We start from the raw sequence: 27,053 nt of genomic DNA on the forward strand, positions 1-27,053 counted from the left end.
CTAATTTCCTGCTGGATTTAGCTGCTTCAGAAGAGTCCACGGGGAAGCGGCTCTACATAGACCAGGTTTGGTTTCTTACTCCTAGATTTCTAGCTCCAGGGCACCTAAGGCAAGTTGTCTCCCCTTTCAGAGCCTCAGTTTCCTCATCTGTAAGAGGGAGCAGTGGGGACAATAACTCACGGGGCTGCTCCTGAAGGCTCAGTGGGATGGTGTAGGTAAGAGAGTCCCGCTCCAGTGTGTGCAGACCACTCAGGGTCAGGTTTGGACCTCCCCGGGGCCTGCTGAACGAGTGTCAATCAATGCTGTTTCCCTTTACCAGTATCACGATCCCAGCTTCTGAGAGGTGTGTCCGAGCAGGACTGGGGCTGGCAGCCTAGGTTTCCACACAACCTACGCTTCCCCTCTGGGGGCGGCTTGTGAACTGATAGCAGTCCCTGCAGCCGGCCTCCCTGGGTCGGCCTGGCAGAAGCCTCCTCGACTGAGCTGCTCGCCGGGCCTCTGCGAGCCGGTTTTCCAGGTGTCAGGTCACAGGGCCCCCCTGGGCATCCTTTGGAATTCCCAAATTCCTCAGGTCCACCTGTTTCAGTTCACACCCATCCAGGGTTGAGGTCCTGGTCTGGACTGCCCCAGCTCAGTCCCTCTGGGAGGCAGAGGTGGTGGGCACATTTGAGCCCCAGGGGGCAGAGCCTGGTGGGGGAGGAACTGGGCTTCCCAAGTAGAGGCTGGAAGGGGCAGGGAGAGACGAGCAGAGGCTGGGCTCTAGCCCCCAGGACACACGGAGTTTGAGGGAAGAAGAGGAGGAATGTGGGGTAACGTCCAACAGACAGGGTGACCAAGCACCCTCTGTCTGCCCAGGACTGACAGGGTTCTGGGACTTTCCATGCTACAACTCGGAGGATTTTAGGCTCTGCCTAAAACTCTGGGCAGGTCTCAGCACTCAGGGACTGGCCCCCTCCCTGTGAAAAGAGAACTGGACCAGCTCACCCCTCCAGGATGCTTCTTCCACTTGCCCACCTGGGTTGTAACCCAGTAGCAGGTGGTCCAGAGGGTTTGGGGACGCGTGGAAGTGGAGCGGGGAGGCCCTTTGGGGAGCCCAGCGCCTCAGGGGTACTGCTAACCCAGAACAGGCTTTTCTTAACCCACGGAGCCCAAGGGCTGGCAGGCTGGCACGGGCCCCCTCACCCCCCGGTGTTGGGCAGGATGGCCGGGTCGGCCAGGGCTGGGGGGGGGGCGCGCAGAGCGCCGGGGCGCCTACCTGCAGGTGGTTGGGGTACACGTCGCTCTCGGACAGCGAGTCCACCAGGTCCTCCTCGTCCAGCGTGGCCCGCTTGTAGGTAGACATCTGCAAAGTCAAGTGCAGCACGGACTCTCTTAGCGCCTCCATGGCTCCCACGCCCGAATGGGGAGAACGGGGAAGCGGGCACCCGCCGCCTGCGCCGCCGCCGCCGCGCCCCGCCCCGGCCGGGACACCGGGACCGGCCCACGGCCAGGCCCGCGCCGGGGGAGGCGAGGGGGGTCCCGCCTCCCTCCGCCACCCCCGCCCCTTCCCCGCTTATGCAACCCCGAGCCTCACCCCCAGCGCCGACAGCGCCGCGGCCACCGGACGCGGCGGCCACAGGCTCCGCATGGTGCGCCCGCGACGTCCGCTCCCCGCCGGGTCCCCGCCGCCGCGCGCCCGCGGCTCTGGCCGGGGAGGGCCGGCCGTGGGGCTGGGCCCAGCCTCGCACCACCTTCAAGGGCGGAGCCCGGCCCGCGCGGCTCCGGCTCCCTCCCCCGCCGCGCCGGGAGACCGCCCCCCAGAGTCCCCGGGGACACGGAGCCTTCTCCCCCTTCCCAGAGGCCGGGGGGTGGGGTGGGGGTCGGGGAGAGGCGCCTCCCGCTTGCAGGCAGGAAGGGGCTCGCGGCCACCCTTCCTTCTAAGAAACATGAAGTCCTCCTATAAACCGTGATGGCAGATGCCAAAAGGCAGGTACTAGGAAAGGGCCCCTAGTTTGGCCGCAAAGGTCAAGAGAGAAGTTTCTCTCGCCATTGACCCTTAGCTGCGCCAAGAGCGGCCTCCCCCATGGGAGCTAGAAAGATTGGGGGGGAAAACACAGACACACACACACACACACACACACACACGGGGGAATAAAAAGGCATGTGCCTCCCCTCTCATTTCCCCCTTCCTCTAGTTCAGGGGTCTTTAAGCCAGAGTTCAGGATGATCTCAGAAAATTCCAGAGCACTCTCCTGACTTAGAATGAAAAATGTTCTGTGCGCGCTGGAGGGAAGCCCATGCTTGGCTCCAGGCTCCAAGGTGTGATCTTACCCTCAAAACAGGAACGGCTTTGGGGCGAGCTGACAGCCAGGAACAGGACTGTTCCCTCCACCTTCCCTCAGAGGTGGGGCGCTCTGGACACCCGGCCCTCTCCCTGTCCCTCAAGGTCCCAGAAAAGCCTACCCAACAGTTGCCCAAAGGACCCTCCATGTCTGGTAAGACCTGGAACCCTCGCATTTATACACTTTTCCTCAGCTTTCCAGAGCACTCCTGTTCCCTCTCATAGTTGACTTCACAGATGCGTGAAGGAACAGGCACAGAAGGCTGAGGGACACCTGGAGTGACAGTCTCGGTGAGCTCCCCAGGTCTCCTAGCTTCACCTCCCGCCTTCTCACAGCCTGCTCTGCAGCCAGAGCCAGGCTTCAGCAGGAAACTCTGATCCTGTCACCCTTGCTCCCAATTCTGTGGGGACAGTCCCATTACCGGTCCCCCGTGGCCCCTGCCCACCCTGCCCCTTTTCCCACCTCGCTGCCGCAGGCCCCAGCTTCTCCCGCCCTCCCTCTGTTCCCCAGATTCTCCGAGTGTCTCCTGCCCTCGAGACCTTTATAGCACTGTTCCTTCTGTCTGGACATGTCTCTGCTCCTCCCGTGCAGGCTCCTGTTGCAGATAGAGGTCAGCGTAAACGTCACACCCTCAAATGTCCCAGCCACCCCGAGCAGAACCCAAATTATCGATCATGGCAACCTGTTTTACTGCAGTTTGTTACTTATTTATGCTGGTTTTTAACATCTGTCTCCTTCCCCCTCCCCCAAATTGTGAGTTTTATCAGGGCTGGGACCTTGTCTGACACAGAGAATCCCCATCGGCTGCCATAGCACAGGCACTCCAAACACTGTTAAAATGAATGCGAGAACAAGTAAAGGAGAAGTGAAAATTACTCTGGGGAAGGGCCTTGAAAGTGCATCTAATTTTGCAATACCCAAGGACAAGGAGAACATGTCTGAGGACCTTCGGGGAGGCAGGGTCCGTGGGAAGAATTTTAATTCTGGGTTCTTCTGCTCCACTCCCCCTGGGTGCAGGACTTCCCATTACCCACTGGAGAAAGAGAAAGGGCCATCGGGCTGTTTTAATTTCACCCTGGGTTGTTTTTTTTTTTCGGAAACCAGTTACACTAAGTAACAGGTGTTAACTGCCCCAGGAAAAAGACCCTTGAAAAAGAAATTCAAGTCACCAAACACCTTCCATGCCTGGCACGGCAGGCAGCTACTGTTTCCTGGGCGCTTAGAGGGACGAGGTATTTGTCAGTTCTTCTACACTCATGTCTCATTGAAGCCTCTCGCTGTTCGCTCTGAAGCAAGTATCATCGGTCTCTTTTACAGAATCTGAAACCGAGGCTTGGGGAAGTAACTGGCCCAGGTGTAGAGAAGCAATGGCTTCTCCTTCCGTCTCAACTCAGAGATCAGCCCTTCTGGAAAGCTCTCCAGACCAGTCTTGTCTGACCCCAGGCAGCCTCAGGCCTCCTGTGCTGTGTCCTCTGCCTTCCCTGACCCCTCCCCACATCCCACGTTTCCTTCTCCTGATGCACACAGCACCTTAATTAGGAGAACCTAGAAGGGAGGGCTGGGTCCTGTGAGGCCCTACGTCCCCAAAGGCCTAGAGTGGGACTGGAGCTTCCATGGGCATCTGCACGAAGGTGAGAGGTGAGGGAGGAGACTGGCAGCCCATCCCAGGGGCCAAGGCCAGCCTGTCCATGCAGGGATGACCAGGGAAGCTCACCTACCTCTGGAGTAGAAATCCAAGGAGACCAAGAGCTGTTTATTTTTCAGCACACAAAAGATGAGGGGCCCTTCTTGAGATGCCTCCTGCCCCGGGGCCGGGGAGTGAAACTGAACCCACCTCGTAAGTGGGAATGGCTTAGGCGTCTCTGCTCCTTGGGGAGCACCATGGGCCCCAGTCAGCAGGTAGCATTCCAAAGACTGGGCGGGAGAGGCGCTGGGTAGGGGGAGCCCTGTCTCTTACCCGCCCAGTTCTGGGTGGGGCCTTCCAATCACTGTCTTGTTGGGTCCCCACACCCACCAAAGCCGCAGCCTTGGCAGGTATCACTTCTCTTTCATGGGAGATGTGGGAGGGGGCCAGGCACGGAGAGGGGCTGGGCAGAACAAAAGTCTATGCTGAGCCACTGGGCCCCAGCGATCCGTATCCCTCCTGACCCCGGGAAGCCTGGTGCGGTGGGATCTCTACCTCCCACTTCCACTTGGCAGAGGAGACTGAGGATGGGGGAGGCGGCACCCCCCTCCCAGTCCCCCTCAGCCCTCCTGCAGGTCCCCTCCCTGGCTAGAGAGTCAGAGAGCCAGGATGGGAGTCCTGGCTGCCCCAGCCCACCGCACCGCCTCCAGAGAACCTCGGGCGCTCAGCTCGTGGGCAGCAGAGCAGGGCCTGGATTGTGGGGCCTCCTGCTCTTTGTAGAAGGGGAGCTGCTGCTCCAGGTGGGGATGGCATGGACTTCAGGGGTGCTGAGTGGCAGGCCAGCCAGGGCTGTTCTCCCTAACGGCCTTGTTTGTAGTCGTGGGGACACCCACAGCCAGGGAGCTTTAGGGAAAGGGACAAACAACTGCGGCTTTGTGGGGAGATGCTGCCCCAAACTGCACGCTCCTCTCCCGGCCCCGCTGAGTGGTGGATGAGAAGTGAGGGCCTGGAGTTCGTGAGAAGGGCTAGGCGGAGACCAGGAGCGGAGCAGTGGGAACCACGGTCCCCAGATGCATCACAGAGACGGTGATGAAAGACAGACAGATGGAGGGTGTGATGGTGCCCGGCTCTGGAAACCCCACCCTGTGGAAATCAAAGGCCTGGGCTGAAACAGAAACGAGAAGTGTTATAAACGCTCATGTGTTTCTGATGACAAAGGCCTCCGGGCTCAGTGGCACCGGGTGTGACCCCACCAGGTCATCTTTCCTAACCACGTCAGTCACTCCGATGGCTTTTGTGTCGGTATGCCCAAAGGAGGGGGATCTTCCAAGAAACTGAGAGCTCATCAGAGGCAAAAAAAAAGAGCAACTGTGGGTGAAATTCAGTGAAATTCAGAGGCTTGGGACTCCCTGACCACAGCCCACAAGTCGTTTTCACATTCTAAGTCTCAGCTTCTTAGAGATGCTGCCCTATGGCCAGAGCCCCATCAGTTCTTGCCTTGTGAGCCAGTAATTAGTTGAGAGCTGTTAAATCCTTATATGTACGTGCGCTCAGTCCTGTCTGACTCTATGCAAGCCCATGGACTGTAGCCCTCCAGGTTCCTCTGCCCGTGGAATTTTCCAGGCAAGAATGCTGGAGTGGGTAGCCATTCCCTTCTCCAGGGGATCTTCCTGACCCAGGGATTGAACCCGTGTTTCCTGTGTCCCCTGCAATTGGCTTCCCTGGTGGCTCAGAGGGTAAAGAATCTGCCTGCAATGCAGGAGACCTGGGCTTGATCCCTGGGTTGGGAAGATCCTCTGAAGAAGGGAAAGGCTACCCACTCCAGTATTCTGGCCTGGAGAATTCCACGGACAGAGGAGCCTGGCAGGCTATACTGTCCGTGGGGTCACAAAGAGTTGGACATGACTGAGCGACTCTCACTTCTCTTCCTGCATTGGTAGGTGGATTCTTTACCACTAGCACCAGCTGGGAAGCCCACCTAATACATGCTCATGTTTTATGCTGCTGCTGCTGCTGCTGCTAAGTCACCTCAGTCGTGTCTGACTCTGTGAGACCCCATGGACAGCAGCGCACCAGGCTCCTCTGTCCACAGGATTCTCCAGGCAAGAACACTGGAGCGGGCTGCCATTTCCTTCTCCGTGTTTTATGTTAGTTAAAAACTTATGTTTAACAAGGACAATAATAGAGTGAGGAAAAGCTCTAGTTCCCAGCTTCAGTTCAGATCCTCACTAATGCCATGTCCCAGCTGTGTGAGCCTGGACATGTGACTCAGCCTCTCTGCCTCGGCAGTCTCATCTGTAAAATGGGGATGATAATAATAGCACGTCCCTCATAGGACTGTTGCGACACTTAGTTAATATGAAGTGCTTAGGGACTTCTCTGGCTGTCCAATGGTTAAGAATTCGCCTGCCAACGCAGGGGACACGGGTCCGATCCCTGGTCTGGGAAGATTCCACATGCTGCGGAGCAACTAAGTCTGTGCACTACAGCTACTGAAGCCTGCACTCCCCAGAGCCCACCCGCCCCAGGGAGAGACGCCGCTGCAGTAAGGCCCGCGTACCGCAAAGAAGAGTATAGTCCCTGCTCGCTGCAGCTTAGCAACGAAGACCCAGTGCAGTCAGAAATAAAAGTTTTAAAAATCTAAAACTTAAAAATAAATAAAGTGCTCACAGCAGTGCTGGGCACACAGCATATCCCCACCAAGTGTTCCCTGTTACTATTTGTACCATCACTACTTACAAGACACAGGGCTCAGAAGCCTCCAATTGATCCCCACCGCCTAAAAGACAAAATCCAAACTCCTTAGCTTGACATGCAAGGGCTCCCCTGAACTGGCCCAAACCTGACTCCCCAGACTCACCCTCCACACACCTCTTGGGTATATGGCCGTCACCCTGACCCCTGAGCTATCCCTGTGGGTGCTGACCTCCCAAAAGGAGTCTGCTGAGTCCATGACATCTGTCAGGCCCCAGGCTGTAAGCTGAGGGAGTAGCACTTGCTCCCCACCCTCAAGGGATCTATGACTGATACCCTCTTTCCCAAGTCCCCCTTTTGGGACTTGCCTGGTGGTCCAGTGGCTAAGAGTCTGCATTCCCAATGCAGGGGGCCTGGGTTTGATCCTTGGTCAGGGAACTAGATCCCACGTGCCACAACTAAGGCTCGATGCTGCCAAAAAAATACAAAAGACTATGCTGTCTCCACCACAGCTACTGGTCTCCACCTCTAGCCTACCTCTTCCTCCAGGAAGTCCCCCCTTCTCCCGACTCAGAGGGAATCATGCCCATCCCTCTGGTGTACCCCAAGCATAGCATCTGCATTTCATTCAGGCCTTTGTCCAGGTGTCTTCAGCGCAGGGATGGACCTGGGGGATGGGCGACAATTACGTTATTTCCCTCCATCCCCCGTATCCAGCACAGAACCTGGTATATAGATAACTGGTTAATTTGTATCCAAGATTTTCACTCGGGCAAAGGCATCTGTGACTTCAGTGAAGAAGAAACAGGGTAGAGTTGTTGATGACAAGTAAAATTCAAATAGGACAAATTTGGGCAAGGAGCATATAGTAAATATATACTATAAAGCATATAGTAAAAATACATAGCCATCGCTCTGGAAGATGACACCAGGTAACACCTACTGCTACTGTTACATGATCTATAACATTGCTCAGTGTCTTTTACATGAGAAATTTCCATGTGATTAATCTCTTTCTTGTTTTAAATATTTATTCATTTGGCTGTGCCGGGCCTTCATTGCCACACTTGAGATCTTGTCTTAACGGCAGCTTGCAGGATCTTTAGTGGCAGCAAATGAGAAATGTTAGTTGCGGCACGTGGGATCTAGTTCCTTGACCAGGGATCAAACCCAGGCTCCCCTCACTGGGAGTGCAGAGTCTTAGGCACTGGACCCGTTGGGAAGTCCCTCCATGTGATTAAGTCCTTTTTACATTTACCACTAAGTTCCTGGAGGAGTGAACTGCTTCTTAGTTCTTTGATAAGAAGAATCACAGGAATTAGCTGAGGAAGCTCACAGCCAAATCAAGCACTTTTCTGGCCTTTATGTTCAGCTTTGTCCTTGTCCACGTTTTCTGCTCTATTTTCTCTGCTCCTGATTTTTCATTTCTACTGTGTATCATTTGATTGATGTGTTTCAGTTGCAACCCATCATGAATCCTTTTTGGAATAAAGTGAATTTGAAACAACCTGCATCACGAAACATCCCTGCCCTAACTCGATTCTCCTGGGACTGCAGCTTCGATGTATTTATTCAACGGCAGGAATGAAGCAGGAAAGACAGACCTGGGCCCCTGGATCATGTGACCATGTCATTTCCCTCCTAAGGCCTCGGCTTCCTCATCTATAAAATGGTTCAGTATAAAGATTTTTTTTTAATCTATTTATTTGGCTGAGCTGGTCTTAGGTGCAGCATATGAACTCTTAGGTGTGGCATGTGGGATCTAGTTCTCTGACCAGGGATTGAACCCAGGCTCCCTGCATTGGGAGTGTGGAGTCTTAGCCACTGGACCACCAGGGGAGTCCCTGAAAAGCTTTAATGAGCTGAAACGAACTGCCTGGCACCAAGCATCCCATCCCCAAGTGACCTGGCACTTGGGGGGAAACACGGCAGCCTAATAAGCTGCTTCTGTTTATTCTCCTTCCTCAGCTTTCCCATTTGCTTCTGTACCCATCCAGATTTCCTGATCTTGGCCTTAGCTCAGTTAACACTGGTGTGAATCTCGCTCTGCTGCCGTACTCAAGGCAAAAGCAGCCGTCTTCCTGGGTGATCGAGGCTAATGTCCACAATGATAAGTCCAATTATGGAAGGATAGGATGTACTCCTGACACGATGGGATGCAGATGGTACTTCACCTCTATGCTTTCCTCCCCAGAGCAATGGCCACGGTCAAGACGAACTTAAGGAGACACAGCAAGTAAACGTGATGGGGTGTACGTGGTGCAGGGGGGGCTACCCCGGTAGCTAAGCTGGTAAAGAATCTGCCTGCGATGCAGAAGACCCCGGCTTGACTCCTGGCTTGGGAAGATCCCCTGGAGAAGGGATAGGCTACCCATTCCAGTATTCTTGCCTGGAGAATCCCCATGGACAGAGGTGCCTGGTGGGCTACAGTCCCAAATAGTTGGACACAACTGAGCAACTAAGCACAGTACACGCTCGGTGGGATCCTAGAACAGAAAAAGGACCTTAGGCAGAAACTTCAAGAAAACTGAGGGAATTCCCCGGCAGTCAGGTGGTTAAGACTCGGTGCTTCCAATGCTGTGACTCAGGGTTCAATCCCTAGTTGGGGCACTAAGAGCCCACAAGCCATGTGACATGGCCAAAAAAATTGAAATTAAAAAAAAAAAAAAAGGCAAATTAAGGGGCTTCCTTGGTGGGCCAGCAGTTGGGACTGCATGTACCCAGTGCAGGGGGCTTGGGTTCATTCCGTCTCTGGTCCAGAAACTAGGGTCCCGCAAAGCAAGGCCAAAAAAAAAAAGGCATAAAGACTTTAGTTAGTAACAATGTATCAGTGTTAGTTCATTAATTGTGACAAATGTTCCATGTCATATGTTAAATAATAGGGGAACCAGGTATGGGGTATAAAGGAACTCTTTTCAATCTTCCCAATGATGCTATACATCTAAAACAGTTCTAAAATAAAATGTTTATTAAAAAAAAAATAATTAGCTGCCTCTTGAGAAATCTGTATGCAGGTCAGGAAGCAACAGTTAGAACTGGACATAGAACAACAGACTGGTTCCAAATAGGAAAAGGAGTACGTCAAGGCTGTATATTGTCACCCTGCTTATTTAACTTATATGCAGAGTACATCATGAGAAACGCTGGACTGGAAGAAACACAAGCTGGAATCAAGATTGCCGGGAGAAATATCAATAACCTCAGATATGCAGATGACACCACCCTTATGGCAGAAAGTGAAGAGGAACTAAAAAGCCTCTTGATGAAAGTGAAAGAGGAGAGTGAAAAAGTTGGCTTAAAGCTCAGCATTCAGAAAACGAAGATCATGGCATACGGTCCCATCACTTCATGGGAAATACATGGGGAAACAGTGGAAACAGTGTCAGACTTTATTTTTGGGGGCTCCAAAATCACTGCAGATGGTGACTGCAGCCATGAAATTAAAAGATACTTACTCCTTAGAAGGAAAGTTATGACCAACCTAGATAGCATATTCAAAAGCAGAGACATTACTTTGCCAACAAAGGTCCGTCTAGTCAAGGCTATGGTTTTCCCAGTGGTCATGTATGGATGTGAGAGTTGGACTGTGAAGAAGGCTGAGCGCCGAAGAATTGATGCTTTTGAAGTGTGGTGTTGGAGAAGACTCTTGAGAGTCCCTTGGACTGCAAGGAGATCCAACCAGTCCGTTCTGAAGGAGATCAGTCCTGGGATTTCTTTGGAAGGAATGATGTTAAAGCTGAAACTCCAGTACTTTGGCCACCTCATGCGAAGAGTTGAGTCATTGGAAAAGACTCTGATGCTGGGAGGGATTGAAGGCAGGAGGAGAAGGGGATGACAGAGGATGAGATGGCTGGATGGCATCACGGACTCGATGGACGTGAGTCTGAGTGAACTCCAGGAGTTGGTGATGGACAGGGAGGCCTGGCGTACTGCAATTCATGGGGTCGCAAAGAGTCGGACACAACTGAGTGACTGAACTGAAAACAGAATAAAAAGTTGTTGACACCACCAGAAGCCCAGCAACTCCCAATTCTCAAGGCTCTTTTATACCTTGGTCTCATTTGTGTCTCACGCTGCATCACCCTGTGGAACAAACGCAGGGACCCGTTTCACAGATGGAGACTGAGGACAGAGGAAGGAAGCAGCTTGCCCTTCGGGCAGAGCTGGGACTCCAACCCGGATCCTCCTGACCCTCTGAGATCCTCTTCCTCTTTCCTCATGCTACCATGGGGCCTGGCTCTCTAGGTCGACTTCTATTGGAGACAACAGGCTGCCTGTCTGAGACGTGGGAAATAGAGGAATACAACTGGGGGTGGGGGTGGGGAGAAAGATTGCACTTTAGGCTGGGCGGGCCTGGAGGCCTGAGCATGGAGGGGGAAGGTGAGCGGGAACAAGGGGACAGTTAGGAGTTAAGGGAGGCCTAAAGGTGAGTTAGACCGGAAGGTCAAGGGCACAGAGCTTACACGGCTGCTCACCACCTCCAGGGAGAAGGCTACAGCTCTGCCAGTCAATGAGTCAGTCACGCTAGTCTGGGACCAGAGTCCCAGGCTGGGCTCCCCCTAACATGCTGGCAGCCGGAGACCAGCCCACACATGCAGGGAGCTGGAAAACACTCACCCACTTGGCCTGGTGTTGACTCACCTGCCCGGGGGCCCCGGGAGGCATTGAGAGCCTTCACGGGTTGCCAGTGGACTGCGCTCCAGCGCCTGCCGAGGTGGCCAGCCCACACCCAAGTCCAGCTTGGCCGGCAGCCTCTTTACTCCTCAACACAGGCCGCTACCATCCTGCTGACTGTCCAGCCCCCCTGCAAGGCTCCTTCCTCACCTCTCTCCACCATGCCTGCCTGCCTTCATCTCTGCCCCTCTGTCCAGGCCCACTTGGTTCTGCTCTTCCTCTGCCTGGAAGCCATCCCTGATTTAGAACCCCTCACTCCCCCGAGTCCGCCACCCCCACAGCTGGCTCCAGCAGAACTGTTTAAACTAACTGATATGATCCAGTCACTCTCCTCCTCACGAAGGTTCCCTGGAACTGGCAGGTGAAAGCGTGAGTCCTGGTGGGGTTCCCAACCTCCGCCCACCTCTCAGGCTGCTCCTGGATCCTCTCCAGCCTCCCACCGACGCCTGAACCTCAGTAAAATAGGAATAGTCAGGCCCTTAAACACACTCTACTTTCTCTTCCAGGCTTTGCCTTATCCATTGTCTCCTGTCTGGGAGGTTTTTCCTCTCCTCCTTCCCCTGTCTAACCCCTCAGCTCAGATGCATCTTCCTACAGGCAGCCTTCTCGGACTTTACTGTGATCCCTGAAGGCAGCTACACAGGCTTCTAGCATCTCAACCCAATAGAGTGACCAGCAGCCAACTGCAGCTGTGTGACCTTGACAGAGCTTTCTATACTTTCGTTTTCTCTTGAAAATGAATGATTTTGATATCTGCTTTCAAATGATTGTGATATCTGCTTCATAGGGTCTTTATGTGTGCCTGCTAAGTCACTTCAGTCGTGTCCAACCCTTCGCGACCCTTTGGACTGTAGCCCACCAGGCCTCTCTGTCCATGGGATTTCTCAAAAAAGAATACCAGAGTGGGTAGCTATTCCCTTCTCCAGGGGATCTTCCAGAACTAGGGATCAAACCCAGGTCTCCAGCACTGCAGATTCTTTACATCTGAGCTACCAGGGAAGCCCAAGGTCTTTGTGTGCTATCTGTGTCCTAAGTCACTCAGTTGTGACCAGCTCTTTGCGGACTGTAGCCCGCCAGGCTCCTCTGTCCATGTGATTCTCCAGGAAAGAAGACTGGAGTGGGTTGCCATTTCCTCCTCCAAGGGATCTTCCTGGCCCAGGGATCAAACCCGTGTCTCTTTCAGCTCCTGCATTGGCAGGCAGGTTCTTTACCACTAGCGCCTCCTGGGAAGCCCCAGGGTCTTTATATGCCTTAAATAAGATGCCTAAAGTCTTCAGTCCAGTGCCTCGCAGAGAAGTAGAGTTCAGGAGATGTTACTGTGTGGGCGGGGTTCAGAAAGGGCTGGCTCTTCACACTGAAGATGATGGAAGATGGGAAGGGGAGGAACTACGAGGACCCATGACATGCCAGGCACCGTGCTTTAACTTGACATTACACAGTGTAATTTAACTTCAACTCCCAATTACACAGTGTAAGACAACTGTAGTACAAGAAGGGTCAGTAACTTGCCCCAGAGTCACACAGCTGGTAACTAACAAAGCCTGGGCTGCAGCCCAGATGTATCTATTTGCAAAGCCCATATGACAAATATGACGGCAGCACCAACCTGCTCCATCCTTACCGCTTCAGGCACCACCTCTAGGTCAGGTCAAAGGGGCTGAGTTGTCCACTTCTTTTTTTTTTGGCTGTACAGTGTGGCATGTGGGATCTTAGTTCCCTGATGAGGGATCAAACCCGCATGCCCTGCATCTGAAGCACGGAGTCTTAACCACAGGACCACCAGGGAAGTTGCAGGGGCCGAGTTGCCCGCTGTTATCACCAAGCCGTCAGGTATTGAGGCTGACCAGAAACCAGGAGCAGGCCCTAAGCTGTGCAGGATGACCAGGCTGGGTAAGTCTCAGGCTGGGAAGACCAAACGCGCCTGAGCAATTGCTGATCTAATCACATAAAACCTAGGACAAAGTTAATCCGCCTCACTTGGTGACATTTATAATGGTGATGATTGAGCCGCCTAGTCATTAGGCTCAAGCAGGAAGCGGTTCATGGAAATAGCTGTAATTACTATCTGTGTTACACAGGTGGGCGGGAGAGGGGTGGGGAGAGGAGGAGGAGGAGGAGGATGCGGGTGGGGCAGGAAGCTTTGGGGATCCCTCGGATCCCTGAACTGAGGGTGGCCAGGGCTCTCGGTTTGCGCCAGGCCCTGGGCAGACTTACTCATGTGGATGATCCTGTTTAGATTTCACGATAAACTCCATGATGTGGCCCTATCACTGCTTTTCAAGGGAGAGGGAACAGGCTCAGAGAGGTCCGTTCACGTGGGCAAAGTCACACAGCCAGTGAAGAACAGAGCCAGGCTCCATACAGGCCTGGCTCGTCTCCATCTGCAGTCCAGAGATGTCCTGGACCATGGGAGGTAACCAGGGCTTGCCGCCAGGAGTCAGAAGATCTATATTCTGGACCCATTTCTGCCACTGCCTCACCCTGGGCCTCGGCAAGTGATTTTCCTTCTCCAAGACAAAAAGAGCTACGCCTGTCAGGCTGGGAGTGGCTGGAAGTGTGACCTTGGGAGGCAGGGCCCTTGACCACCTGAGCCTCACTGTTCCCATCAGTAAGATGGAGACAGCTATTGCCCTCAGGGTTGAGAGCATTAAGTAAGTTAGGAAACTTGGAACATGCCTGAACATTATCATCATTTATGGGAAAAGCACATGCTTTGGAGTCAGTTTTTCTGTAAAATGGGGAAGTAGTTGCTGATTTAAACAGCGGTTTGAGAGCATATGTATTTTTAGCCCTGTAGAGTCCTTTATTTACTACTGGTATTTTCAGTTAACACATCCAATTTTATTTTAATATTTTCAAAGTACAATTGACCTAAACACTGTTATTACTAGTTCCTACAATATAATGATTTGATATTTCGATACGCTGCAAAATGATCACCATAATAAGCCTAGGTAACATCAGTCACCATGCAAAATTATCACAGTGTTACTGACTCTTCCTCACCTTACACACTTCATCCCCCAGACTCATCCGTCACTGCAAGTTTGTACTATTAATCGCCCTCTCCTCTTTCACTCATTTCCCCCTATTGCCTCCCCTCTGTATGAGCAAACCACCTGTTTGCTCTCTGTATCTATGACTCAGTCTCTTTTGGATACATTTATTCATTTTTTAAAAGATCCTGTATGTAAATAAAATCACACTGTGTTTGTCTTTCTCTATCTGACTCATTTTACTGAGCATAATACCCTCTTGATCCATCCATGTTGTCACAAATGGCAAGATTTCATTTTTAAGGTATGAGTAATAGCCCATTATATATATATACATAAATATATATACACATATGCATATATATGTGCCACATCTTCTTTATCCATCCAACTATCAATGGCTACTTAGGTTGCTTCCATACCTTATTTTAAATAATGCTGCAATGAACACTGAAGTGCATATATCTTTTCCAAATTAGTGTTTTTGTTTTCTTCAGAAAACTATCCAGGAATGGATAACATGGTAGGTCTATTTTTAATTTTTTGAGGAAGCTTCGTGCTATTTTTCATAGAGGCTACACCAAATTATATTGCCACTAACCGCGCACAAAGGTTCCCTTTTCTCCACATCCTTGCCAACGTTTATTTGTTCCCTTTTCTATAAAAGTCATTCTGACAAGTATGAAGTGATATCTCACTGTGGTTTTGATTTGCGTCTCTTTGATGATTAGTGCTGTTGGGTGTTCTTTTCGTAAGTCAGTTGACCAGCTGTATGTCTTTGGAAAAATGACCATTCAGGTCCTCTGCCCGTTTTTTAAGCCAGTTGTTTGCTTTTTTAATGTTGAGTTGTATGAGTTCTTTATATATTTTGGTATTATCAGATACATCACATGCAAATATTTTCTCCCATTCAGTCTGCTGCCTTTTCATTTTACTGGTGGTTTCACTGACTGTGCAAAAGCTTTTCACTTGATGTGTTCCCAACTGTTTATTGACTTTTGTTTCCCATGCCTGAGGAGACAGATCTAAAGATTACTCCTAAAAAAATGTCAAAGGGCATACTGCCTATGTTTTCTTCTAGGAGTTCTATAGTTTCAGGTCTTACATTTAAATCTTTAATACATTTTGAGTTTATTTTTTGTACACAGTGTGTGAGAAAGTAGTCCAGTTTGATTCTTTTGCATGTCCAGTTTTCCAACACTGTTTATTGAAGAGCTTGTCTTCTCCCCCATTGTATATTCTTGCCTCCTTTGTCATAGATTAATCGACCATTAAGTGTGGGCTTCTTTCTGGACTCTCAACTCTGTTCCATTGATCAGTGTGTCTCTATTTGTGTCAGTATCACATTGTTCTGATTATTATAGCTTTGTTACAGCTTGAAGTCAGAGAGGATGACATCTTTAGTTTTGTGCTTTTTTTCCCCAAGATTATTTTGACTATTTGGGGGGGTCTTTTGTATTTCAAGACAAATTTCAGAATTATCTGTCCTAGTTCTGTGAAAATGCCACTGGTATTTGGACAGGCATTTCACTGAACCCGTATATTGCTTTGAGTGGTATGATCATTTTACCAAGAGTAATTCTTCCAGTGCATACGCATAGTGTATCTTTCCATTTTTGATGTCTTCTTCAGTTTATTTCTTCAGTGTCTCACAGCTTTTAGTGAACAGGTCTTTCACTACCTTGGTTAAATTTATTCCTAGGTGTTTCACTTTGGGATGCAATTGTAAACAGGATTGTTGTCTTAATTTCTTTTTCTGATAATTCATTGTTACTGCACAGAAACACAATAGATTACTTAATATTAATTTTGTATCATGCAGCTTTACTAAATTCATTTATTGGTTTTAATAGCTTTTTTTAAATGAGATCTTCTATATATGGTGTTATGTCATCTGCAAACAGTGATAGCCTTATTTCTTTGGATTTCCAGTTTGGATTCCTTTTCTTTTTCTTGTCTGACTGCTGTGGCTAGGACTCCCAATACTATGTTGAATAAAAGTGGTGAGAGTGGGTATTCGGTATTGTTTCTGATCTTAGAGGAAATGCTTTCAGATTTTTACCATTGAGTATGCTGTTAGCAGTGGGCTTGTCATATGTGTCTTTTTTTATACTGAGATATGGTCTCTCTATACTCACTTTGTTGAGATTTTTTTTTTTTAATCAAAAATGGATGTTGAATTCTGTCAAAAGTTTTTGGGGAAAAGGGGACGACAGAGGATGAGATGGCTGGATGGCATCACGGACTTGATGGACGTGAGTTTGAGTGAACTCCGGGAGTTGGTGATGGACAGGGAGGCCTGTCGTGCTGCAGTTCATGGGGTTGCAGAGTCGGACACGACTGAGCGACTGAACTGACTGACTGACTGATTGAGATTATCATGTGGTTTTTATTCTTCAGTTGGTTAATTTGATGTATAACATTGAATGATTTGAAAATATTGAACCATCCTTGTATTCCTGGGATAAATCCCACTCAATCATGGTGTATGATCCTTCTAATGTATTGTTGGATTCAATTTGCTAATATTTTGCTCAGGATTTCCTGGGGAAGGGAGCTGTTCTGGGTCTTTCTTGCTGTGTGGGCTCTTGTCTAGTGATGGTGAGCAGGAGCCACTCTCTAGTTGCATCTAATCTACTGTTGATTCCTTCTACCTCATTTTTAATTCTGGTTATTGTATTGTTCCACTTTAAAAGCAAAGGAGAAAGGGAAATATATACCTGACTGAATGCAGAGTTCCAGAGAATAGCAAGAAGAGATAAGAAGGACTTATTAAATGAACAGTGCAAAGAAATAGAGGAAAACAATAGAATGGAAAATACTAGAGCTCTCTTCAAGAAAATTGGAGATATCAAGGGAATATTTAATGAAAGGATGGGCATGATAAAAGACAGAAATGGCAAGGACCTAAAAGTAGCAGAAGAGATTAAGAAGAGGTGACATAAATATACAGATGAACTACACAAAAAAAGTCTTAATGTCCCAGATAACCACAATGGTGTGGTCGCTCGCCTAGAGCCAGACATCCAGAGTATGAAGTCAAATGGGCCTTAGAAAGCATCACTACAACTAATGGAGGTGATGAAATTCCAGCTGAGCTACTTAAAATCCTAAAAGATGCTGCTGGTTTTGTGCTGCACTCAATATGTCAGCAAATCTGCAAAACTGCAGTGGCCAGAGGACCGGAAAAAGTCAGTTTTCATTCCAATCCCAAAGAAGGGTAATGCCAAAGAATGCTCAAACTACCATACAACTACACTCATTTCACATACTAGTAAGATTATGCTCAAAATCCTCCAAGGTGAAGACAGCAGTACGTGAACTGAAAACTTCCAGATGTACAAGCTAGGTTTAGAAAAGGCAGACAAACCAGAGATCAAATTGCCAACATTCACTGGATCATAGAGAAAGCAAGGGAATTACGGAAAAACACCTACTTCTGCTTCATTGACTACACTAAAGCCTTTGATTGTTTGGGTCACAACAAACTGGAAAATTCTTAAAGAGATGGGAATACCAGGCCACCTTACCTGTCTCTGAGAAATCTGTAAGCAGGTTATGAAGTAACAGTTAGAACCTTACATGGAACAGTTGACTAGTTCAAAACTGGGAAAGGAGTACATCAAGGCTGTATACCGTCACCCTGTCACTTATATGCAGAGTACATCATGTGAAATGCCGGACGGGATGAGGCACAAGCTGGAGTCAAGGTTGCTGGCAGAAATATCAATAACCTCAGATATGCAGATATCAGTCTAATGGCGGAAAGTAAAGAGGAACTAAAGAGTCTCTTGATGAGGTTTCATGAGAGTGAAAAGCTGGCTTAAAACTCAACATTCAAAAAACTAAGACCATGGCATCCAGTCCCATCATTTCATAGCAAATAGAGGAGAAGAAGTGGAAGCAGTGACAAATTTTCTTGGGCTCCAAAATCACTGTGGACAGTGACTGCAGCCATGAAGTTAAAAGACGCTTGGTCCTTGGAAGGAAAGCTATGACAAACCTAGACAGCATATTAAAAAGCAAAGATACCATTTTGCCAACAAAAGTCCATATAGTCAAAGTTATGGGTTTTCCAGTGGTCAGGTATGGATGTGAGAGTTGGACCATAAAGAAGGCTGAGTGCCAAAGAATTAATGCTTTTGAAATGTGGTGCTGGAGGACTCTCGAGAGTCCCTTGGGCTGCAAGGAGATCAAACCAGTCAATCCTAAAGGAAATCAACCCTGAATATTAATTGGAAGGACTGATGCTGGAGCTGAAGCTCCACTACTTTGGCCACCTGATGCAAAGAGCTGACTCATTGGAAAAAACCCTGATGCTGGAAAAGATGGAAGGCAAAAAAAAGAATAGATAGGGTGGCAGATGATGAGATGGTTAGGTACACCACCGACTTAATGGACATGAATCTGAGCAATCTCCAAGAGACAGTGAAGGAGAGGGGAGCATGGTGTGCTGCCATCCACGGGGTCACAGAGTCGGACACAACTTAGTGACTAAACAGCAATCGTATTGTTCAGTTGGTTTCTCTTTCTATTTTCTAATTCTTTCTTAAACTTCTGTGTTCATCCATTCTTCTCCCATATTTATTGAACATCTTTATGACCATTTCCTTAAATTTTTTATTGGATAGATTGTCTATCTCCGTTTCATTTAGGTCTTCCTCCGAGGTTTGTCGGTAAAGCATCTGCTTGCAATGAGGGAGACCTGGGTTCAATTCTTGGGTCAAGAAGATCCCCTGGAGAAGGGAATGGCAAACCACTCCAGTAATATTGCCTGGAGAATCCCATGGACAGAGGAGCCCGGTGGGCTGCAGTTTGTGGGATCGCAAGAGTAGGACACGCCTGAGCGCTCCCTTTCTTTCTTTCTCTTTCTGGGGTTTTACCTTGGAACATATTCCTCTGTTGCCTTGTTTTGCCTAATTTCTGTTTTTATTTCCATGTATTAGGTAGGTTGATTACATTTCCCAGTCTTTGAAAAGGTGGCCTGTTACGGGAGACGTCCTATACGTCAACAGAACACTCCCCACTAGCCCCCAGAGCCATATGGTGACCCCCTGCATGGGCTGTGTGAGCCCTTTGGTGTGGTAGAGCCAGTTACTATGGGCACACTGGTAGGTGAGGGCCCATTTGGCTGCCAGGCCTCGCCTTGTGCAAGGGCTCCTGGCCTGCTGGTGCGTGGGCCTGGGTCCTGTCGAGCCGTTTGTTTTTGAAAACTTAACACTGCAACCCAAAATACAAAACAGAGAAGTGGAGCTGCCACTCACGCACTCAGTAACCCTGCCTCCTGACCCCGGGTCTGCTTTCCTCACAGGTTCTGAGGAATGGAATTTGAAAATCCCTCATCTCTGTTTCGGAGAAGGCAGTGGCACCCCACTCCAGTACTCTTGCCTGTAAAATCCCATGGACGGAGGAGCCTGGTAGGCTGCAGTCCATGGGTTCGCTAAAAGTCAAACACTACTGAGCGACTTCACTTTCACTTTTCACTTTCATGCATTGGAGAAGGAAATGGCAACCCACTCCAGTGTTCTTGCCTGGAGAATCCCAGGGACGGGGGAGCCTGGTGAGCTGCCATCTATGGGGTCGCACAGAGTCGGACACGACTGAAGTGACTTAGCAGCAGCAGCAGCATCTCTGTTTCTCTCTGAGAGCTAGTGGCTCTAAAGCTCTGATATCAAAGTGATACGGATGCAGGAAACGGGGTCTGGGGCTGGAACGGTGCTTGCCCAGTGAGGTTGGGTCCATGGTGGCAGTGGGACAGGCTGGGCCACGGTGATGGCAGAGTTCACTGGGACCTGCTGGCTGTCACCACTCAGGTTAGATAACTCTTTCCCCAAGAGGTGACTGAGAAGCAGGAGAAAGAGCACGGGTCTTGGAATCAGGTGGATGGACCCACATTCCAGCCTCGGTCAACCCGCACCACCTCTCTGGGCCTCAGCATCCTCAAGTGTAAGATGGGCATAAGCACACCATCCTCCTCTAGTGACGCCAGGAGCAAACGGAGTCACGTGCACGCAAAGGCTTTGGAAATGTGAAAGACTGCCCCCACTTAATATTTGCACATATTTCTGGCAGATTATTTTCCATTCCTAAGAACGGAGTCTGGAGTCAGATTACGTCGGTTCAGATCTCAGTGCCACCACACGCTGGTGGAGGGTCCAGGGTCCGGCTGCCAAGCCCACTGCCTCCTGTATAAAGTGATGGCACGAAGGAAGGGCTTAGCACGCGTCTGGCACACTGTAAGCGCTCAGTGTTTGCTGCTCTTGGCAGAGGGTGGGAACTAATGACAAACTTGCCCCCTAGTGCCTTCTTCCAGTGTAGACATAGCTGAAGAGGGCCGAGCGGCTCCTCTTAACCCTCTAAAACATGACCCTCACAAGCTGGAGTTGAGATTTTTTTGGTTCTGCAGTAAAGTGTGGATCAAGCTTTCCTGGGCTACACTTGGAACATGTCTGTCCTCTGTCCTTAAAAGTTCAATTCAATTCAATAGGTGTTTCCTAGAGATTCTGTGACGCCTGTTTACTGAGCACCTATCATATGCCCTCATCACAACCCTGCATGGTAGGTAGCACGGTACCCATTTGACAGATGAGGAAACTGAGGCTCAGAGAGGTGACGAGAGGACCTCAAGGTCAGGCTGCTCCTTCAAAATGCACAAGACCTGGAGCCAGACCCGGAGGGCTCCCCTGTGTGTGGGGGGGGTGGGCTGCTGGAAGGTTTGTGAGGGCTCTGGGGTACCACCCACGTTACGTGGTGTTTTGGTCTTACTCAGGAAACATCCTTGACCTTAGGGGACCCAGCTGCTTGAGAAGCTGAGCTCCCCAAAGCCCAGTCCGTGTTACCTTATGCAGGATGTCCTCCTTCCCCAATCCTGCCCCCTCACCTCACCCCTGTTCCGGCCCACAAGCCCATGGCCCTTTGCTATGTACCAGAATGGGGGTGAGCACTCGACATACATCACTCGTTCAACCCACCAACTTTCTGGCAGGGGTGTCTACCTCTCCGAGCACTGGCTTTCTCACTGGTAATACCGGGGATAATAAGAGTACATCTTCCAAAAGCAGGTGTGATGATCAAACTGGAGAAAAAAGAAATGATGGCAAAAGCTTCTTTCAAACAGGGCCGGCCCTGGCTCAGTGACATAGACAGGGGCCAGAGGGGAGGGTCTGGCCTCCCTCTGGCACGTGCCTCAGGCTTCTGGAACGCTTGCCTGCTAGCGACCACAGACCCCCTTGTCCCACAGCTCTGGGTCCTGAGGAATGTGGACCCAAATGGAGCAGAGAGAGGGCAGGATGGGGAGCCGGAAGTCCAGGTCTGGGTCCTGGCGGCGCCCTCTCTGGGCCTCAGTGTCCCCACCTGCAGAAGCACTAGGGGAGAATGGAAAGGCAGCATTGTCTGTCCTTGTGATCCCTACCTTTCCCTTCCTGACCTTCCCCAGGAGACAGGCCTGTGTGAGCGCAGCATCAGCAGGTGGGGATACCGCAGCCATCAGCTCCCCGCAGCGGCGGCCTGGCCTCACCCCGGGCTGGCGGGCTCACTCTGCGGCTGGCACCTCCTCCAAGGCCCTGTCACCCTCTGGGCCTGGGCCCTCCCCCTGCCAGCTTACTGCAGCTTCTGTCCCCACTTGCCCAGCGCTCCCAGATACCCTCAGCCAGGCTTCCAGCCTGCCAGCCCCACCCCTGGCTGCTTTCCCAGCAGTTTTAAAAACTAGGGCTCCACCAGCTGACAGCCAAGGTGCCCGGACATGAAAACGGACTGTGCCAGGGCAGGTGGGCCCAGCAGGTGGGGCCCCAGCCTCTGGCTCCCTCATTCAGGGCGGGAGTGCTCTTGGCTGGCCAAGCTGCACCCCAAATGGCATAACCATCCCTGGGGAGGCTTTGCCTTCCGCCCCCCGCTCCTCAAGGGGCAGGGCGTGTAGTGCTTAAGAGGTGGGACTCAGAAAGCAGACAGTCAGGGTTTGAGTGCCAGCCAAGTACCCTGTAACCTTGGGCGAGCCCCGTAATCCCTCTCGTGGCTCAGTTTACTCATCTGTGAAATGGATGTATTAATAGATTATTAAGAGGATTAGCGGACTTAATAACATTGAGTACTTAGAACAGGACCTGGAGCCAAGGGCCCACTCCACAAGTATCAGACAGAATGGTAACTTAACATCCTGATGAGCCCAAGGCAGAACTCACATCCCGGCAGTCCACACGGCAGGTCTGACACAGATGTGAATTACCTGGCCCACAGTGTTGTAACACGTTTTGAAATGCCAACATTAAGGAGATTTTACATGAAAACCAGTATTTTCAGCTTTCCTTTAAAAAAGACTTGGCAGAAGGGGAAAAAAAAAAAAAGGATTAAAAAAAAAAGACTTGGAAGTGCTGGGCCCACATTCTCAAGTAGCCACAGCCAGCTCGAGCTGAAGAGCGGCTGCCCCCTCTGGGCCGGCCACAAAGCCCCAGGCCCCTGTGGACCCCATCCCTCCCCGCTTTCTGGTCTCCTCCTCACTGCAATCCAGGCTCAACTGCCTCTTTTCATCATCCTGGAGTTCTGTGTCTCCAACAAAGGGAACTATTTCTTAAAACCTTGTCTCAGTCAAAAGTGCAAAAATGATTGCTGTCAGGCTTAAAAACAGGTAAAACTAATCTATGGTGACAGACGTCAGCACAGCAGTTGCTCTGAGGACAGGACTTACTGGAAAGGAGCATGAGGGGGCCGTCTGGGAAAGCGGAAATATTCTGGAAGTGTCCTCTATCTTGATGCCACCGGGGTTACACGGGTGTCGACAGTTGTCAAAACTCGTCAAACCGTTTGCTTCTGGACTGTGCAATTTTACTCTATATACGTTACGCCTCAACAAGGAAAAAAAAACGGGAAGACTGCACGATGGGTTAGGAAGGTCTTGCATTTCAGAGAAAAGAGTGACTGACTCCTTTGTGGGTGTGAAGCAAACACCTGTGAGTTTAATATACTGACAACTGGGAAAGGAGACAGACCCTAAGCTGCCCCCTGGGAAATCAACACGGTCCTCATGCTCACGTTTGAGTCTGAGACCTACCATCCGATGCCATGAATGACTGCTCCTCAGAGGACTGTCACACCCATAATGTCCAACCCAGTAGCCATGAGCCGCATGTGGCCACTGAAGTTAAAATTAAGAATTCAATTCCATTTAGAAAGATGGTAACGATGACCCTATGTGTGAGACAGCAAAAGGGACACAGATGTAAAGAACAGACTTTTGGACTCTGTGGGAGAAGGCGAGGGTGGGATGATCTGACAGAACAGCACTGAAACATGTATGTTACCATATGTGAACTAGATCGCCAGTCCAGGTTCGATACATGAGACAGGGCGCTCAGGGCTGGTGCACTGGGGTGACCCTGAGGGATGGGATGGGGAGGGAGGTGGGAGGAGTGTTCAGGATGGGGGACACACGTACACCCATGGCTGATTCATGTCAACGTATGGCAAAAACCACTACAATATTGTAAAGTAATTAGCCTCCAATTAAAATAAATTAATTTTTTAAAAAAAGAATTCAGTTCCACATTTGCACTAGTCACATTTCAAGTGCCCAGTAGTCAGACATGGTTAGCAGCCACAGATGTAGCACAATTCCATGTCACAGAGCTCCAGGGGACAGCGTGGGGTAGCTGGCTATGTCGCTGGGCTAAGCTCTGGTCCCCCGGCCAGGGCAGGCACTGTGATCACCGGGCAGTGTCTGACACAGAGTAGCTGTTCAGTAACTGAGCCGAGTGAATGAATGAATGAAACAGAAGCAGCAAATGGCAAGACCTGGGTTTGAACTCTGCCTCTGGCCACTGCCAGCGCAGGGCCTCCAGCAAACCTCCCCTCGGAGCCTCGGTGTTATCTGTGCAGATGGCGACGTACCGATCTCTCCCTCCCTCCTGGGACTGGGCGCCGCTTGGGGTGCTCAGAGGCCCGGGAGCCAAGAAGAGACCTGCAGGAGGACGGATCAGTCAGCAATCCCACCCTGAATTCTAGAACAAGAGGGAGGCATGGGCGTGGTGGGAGGCGCGGGTGAGGACATTTCTGCCTGTTAGACTCGTTTATGGGGGCCTTCTCTGGCGGTCCAGCGGTTAAGACTCTGAGCTTCCAGTGCAGGGGGCACAACTTCAATCCCTGGGTGGGAATCTAAGATTCTACATGGCATGGCCAAAAGAAAGAAAAAAGATGCTCTGGGCTGGGGGAAGGGTGATGGGCACTGGTAAAGATAAGTGCGTGTGTGCTTCGTCACTACAGTCGTGTCCGACTCTCTGCGACTCCATGGACCATGGCCTGCCAGGCTCCTGTGTCCATGGGATTCTCCAGGCAAGAATACTGGAGTGGGTTGCCATTTCCTTCTCCAGTGATAAAGCATGAAGTGACTGAAGTGAAGTCACTCAGTCGTGTCCGACTCTGAGACCCCATGGACTGTAGCCTACCAGGCTCGTCCGTCCATGGGATTTTCCAGGCAAGAACACCGGAGTGGGTTGCCATCTCCTTCTCCAGGTAAAGATAAGTAGGCTGGGCCCAACTATGCAGGTCTGAGAGGGAAGGCTGCTGAGCACAGGGGAAAATCTACGTTAGTCTCCATGCTCGATTGCAAAAATCCAAAACTCCGAGCTGGAAAACAGCATCAAACACCCACAGACACCATCAGGGCAGGCTGGGGTGTGCCCGCCGTAGCGGCTGCTGTGCACTGAGCTGGGGCTGGCCCAGGGTCGTCTTCTGTAAATCCATCCTCCCCCATATCCAGCCATACGGAGCGCTGAGAAGCTGGGAATGTCAGCATTCACCCATCCACCCATTCATTCACTCAACAACTATTTATCAGGCACTTATTGTGTGCCAGGAAATGGCTCCATGTTTGATATACGTCAGTGAACAAGACAAAGTCCTGGCTTTGAGGAGCTGGAGGTTTAACGCTGGGTCACGGGGGGCGGCGTGTGGGGAGTCGGACACTAAACAACATTGCTAAAAGTTACTCTCTATCCTAACAGCTCCTAACATGTTTTTAGCGCTTACTGTGTGCTAACAACTGTGTTTTGTAATGCATTACTTAATCCTTACAAAAATGACAGTATGCTTTATTATTGACCCCATTTAACAGGTGAGGAAATTGAGGCACAGAGAGATTACAGCCAAGATCATCAGTTCTAAGGCGTGGACTTTGGGACTTGAACCCAGGCACCAGTTCATCCTAAAGGAGATCAGTCGTTCGTGTTCATTGGAAGGACTGATGCTGAAGCTGAAACTCCCAATACTTTCGCCACCTGATGCAAAGAACTAACTCATTGGAAAAGACCCTGATGCTGGGAAAGATTGAAGGTGAGAGAAGAAGGGGATGACAGAGAATGACATGGTTGGATGGCATCACCGACTCAATGGACATGAGTTTGGGTGAACTCCGGGAGTTGGTGATGGACAGGGAGGTCTGGTGTGCTGCAGTCCATGTGCCAAGAGTCAGACACGACTGAGGGACTGAACTGAACTGAACTGAGTTTGACTCTGTCGTCCCTAAACCCTAATCCGTACCCTGACTGTCTCAGTGCCAAGAGTGACTCATGTTACGGAGAAAGGATGGCAGGGCGGCGGGGCAGGGGATACCGGAGAAGACTGGAGGGGCCGTCTGCGAGCAGGTGTCACGCCAAGTGAAACCAGAACGCCGGGGGGTCGGCCGTGAGGGGGGCGCTTCAGGCAGAGGGAACAGCCAGAGCAGAGGCAGGACCAAGCAGAGCTCAAGGGGCAGGAAGGGACTTCCCCGGTGTTTCAGTGGTTGAGAATCCGGCTGCCAGTGCACGGGACTCGGATTCAGTCCCAGGCTGGGAAGATCCCACTTGCCTCTGAGCAACTAAGCCTGCACGCTGCAACCACAGAGCCCACGTACCCGGAGCCTGCAGGGAGAGAGGCCACCACCACGAGAAGTGCAGATCGCAACTAGAGAGCAGCCCCACCTGGTGCAGCTAAAGAAAGCCTGCGAGCAGCAACGAAGACTCACAACCAGAAACAAAATAAATACGTAACATTTTAAAAATGTGTACACCGTATTAAACGAAAAAGGAGCAGGAAGAAGGGCAGTGTGGCTGGAGTCGTGGGTGCGGGGAAGCTTGTCTGATCCCACACGTTTGCCCCAGCCCGTTCTACAGATGAACTAGCTGAGGCCCACAGGGAGGAAGTCCCCTGAGCAAGCAGGCACGGCCAGGACCAGAAGCCAGGTCTCTGGACCCTCCTCTCAAAGCCCCACGTGCCTGAGCTGTGGCTGCTAAGGACTTGGTGCTGGTGAAGGAGTCGACATGGGCTTGGGATGGCTGAGGGCCATGGTGGGGGGCCCTCGTCTCCCTGCACCCAGACCCCCGCCTCCCTCCTGGGTCCAGGGTGCCAGCTCCTGGACTCGCTGCTCTGGTGCCCTGTCCAAATCTGTCCGGCCCAGGCTGCGTAGCCCTGGATGCCCTGCTTTATCGCTCCTCTGAATCTGCTTTCACGCCTCACAGCAGCCCCGAGGGCTGAGTGTGCATCACCACTCGTGGCTGGGGACACGGGCTCTGACGTCAGACAGGCTCAGCTCAGCTGTTGAGTGACGGTGATGTTCAGCGAGTCCTGCCACCTCTGGAGCCGCAGCTCCCCTGCTAGAAGAACAGCAGTGGCCTCCCCGCAAGGTGGTCCCGAGTGTCAAATGGGAGCCCGGGTGGAAAGTGCGAAACACAGGGCAGGCACAGGGCGGGCGCTTCACAAAGGGCAGGTCTCAATGTCAAC

At 50.9% G+C, this 27,053-nt stretch overlaps 1 protein-coding gene and 1 long non-coding RNA gene across 3 annotated transcripts in view; one reads left to right on the plus strand and one right to left on the minus strand.

The window, feature by feature from the left end:
* Positions 1-25,648, plus strand: LOC138990720 (uncharacterized). The gene is made up of 3 exons (XR_011466810.1): positions 1-65; positions 8,099-8,311; positions 25,411-25,648. It is a non-coding gene; the product is annotated as an uncharacterized lncRNA (long non-coding RNA).
* ECE1 (endothelin converting enzyme 1) overlaps positions 1-27,053 on the minus strand; it is a 125,186-nt gene that overhangs the window by 62,385 nt on the left and 35,748 nt on the right. Inside the window, exons 1-2 of one of the 2 annotated variants that reach the window (XM_070382627.1) lie at positions 1,574-1,707; positions 1,256-1,342 (exon numbers count right to left, since the gene is read on the minus strand). In XM_070382627.1, the coding sequence (XP_070238728.1) occupies positions 1,256-1,342; positions 1,574-1,627 (141 nt within the window). In that variant the 5' untranslated portion in view covers positions 1,628-1,707. Of the gene's footprint in view, positions 1-1,255; positions 1,343-1,573; positions 1,708-27,053 lie in introns of those variants that run through there. The other variant, XM_070382638.1, reaches the window with a different exon arrangement.

The sequence above is a fragment of the Bos mutus genome, chromosome 2 (assembly GCF_027580195.1).
Source record: "Bos mutus isolate GX-2022 chromosome 2, NWIPB_WYAK_1.1, whole genome shotgun sequence".
In the NCBI taxonomy this organism is placed as follows: Eukaryota; Metazoa; Chordata; class Mammalia; order Artiodactyla; family Bovidae; genus Bos; species Bos mutus.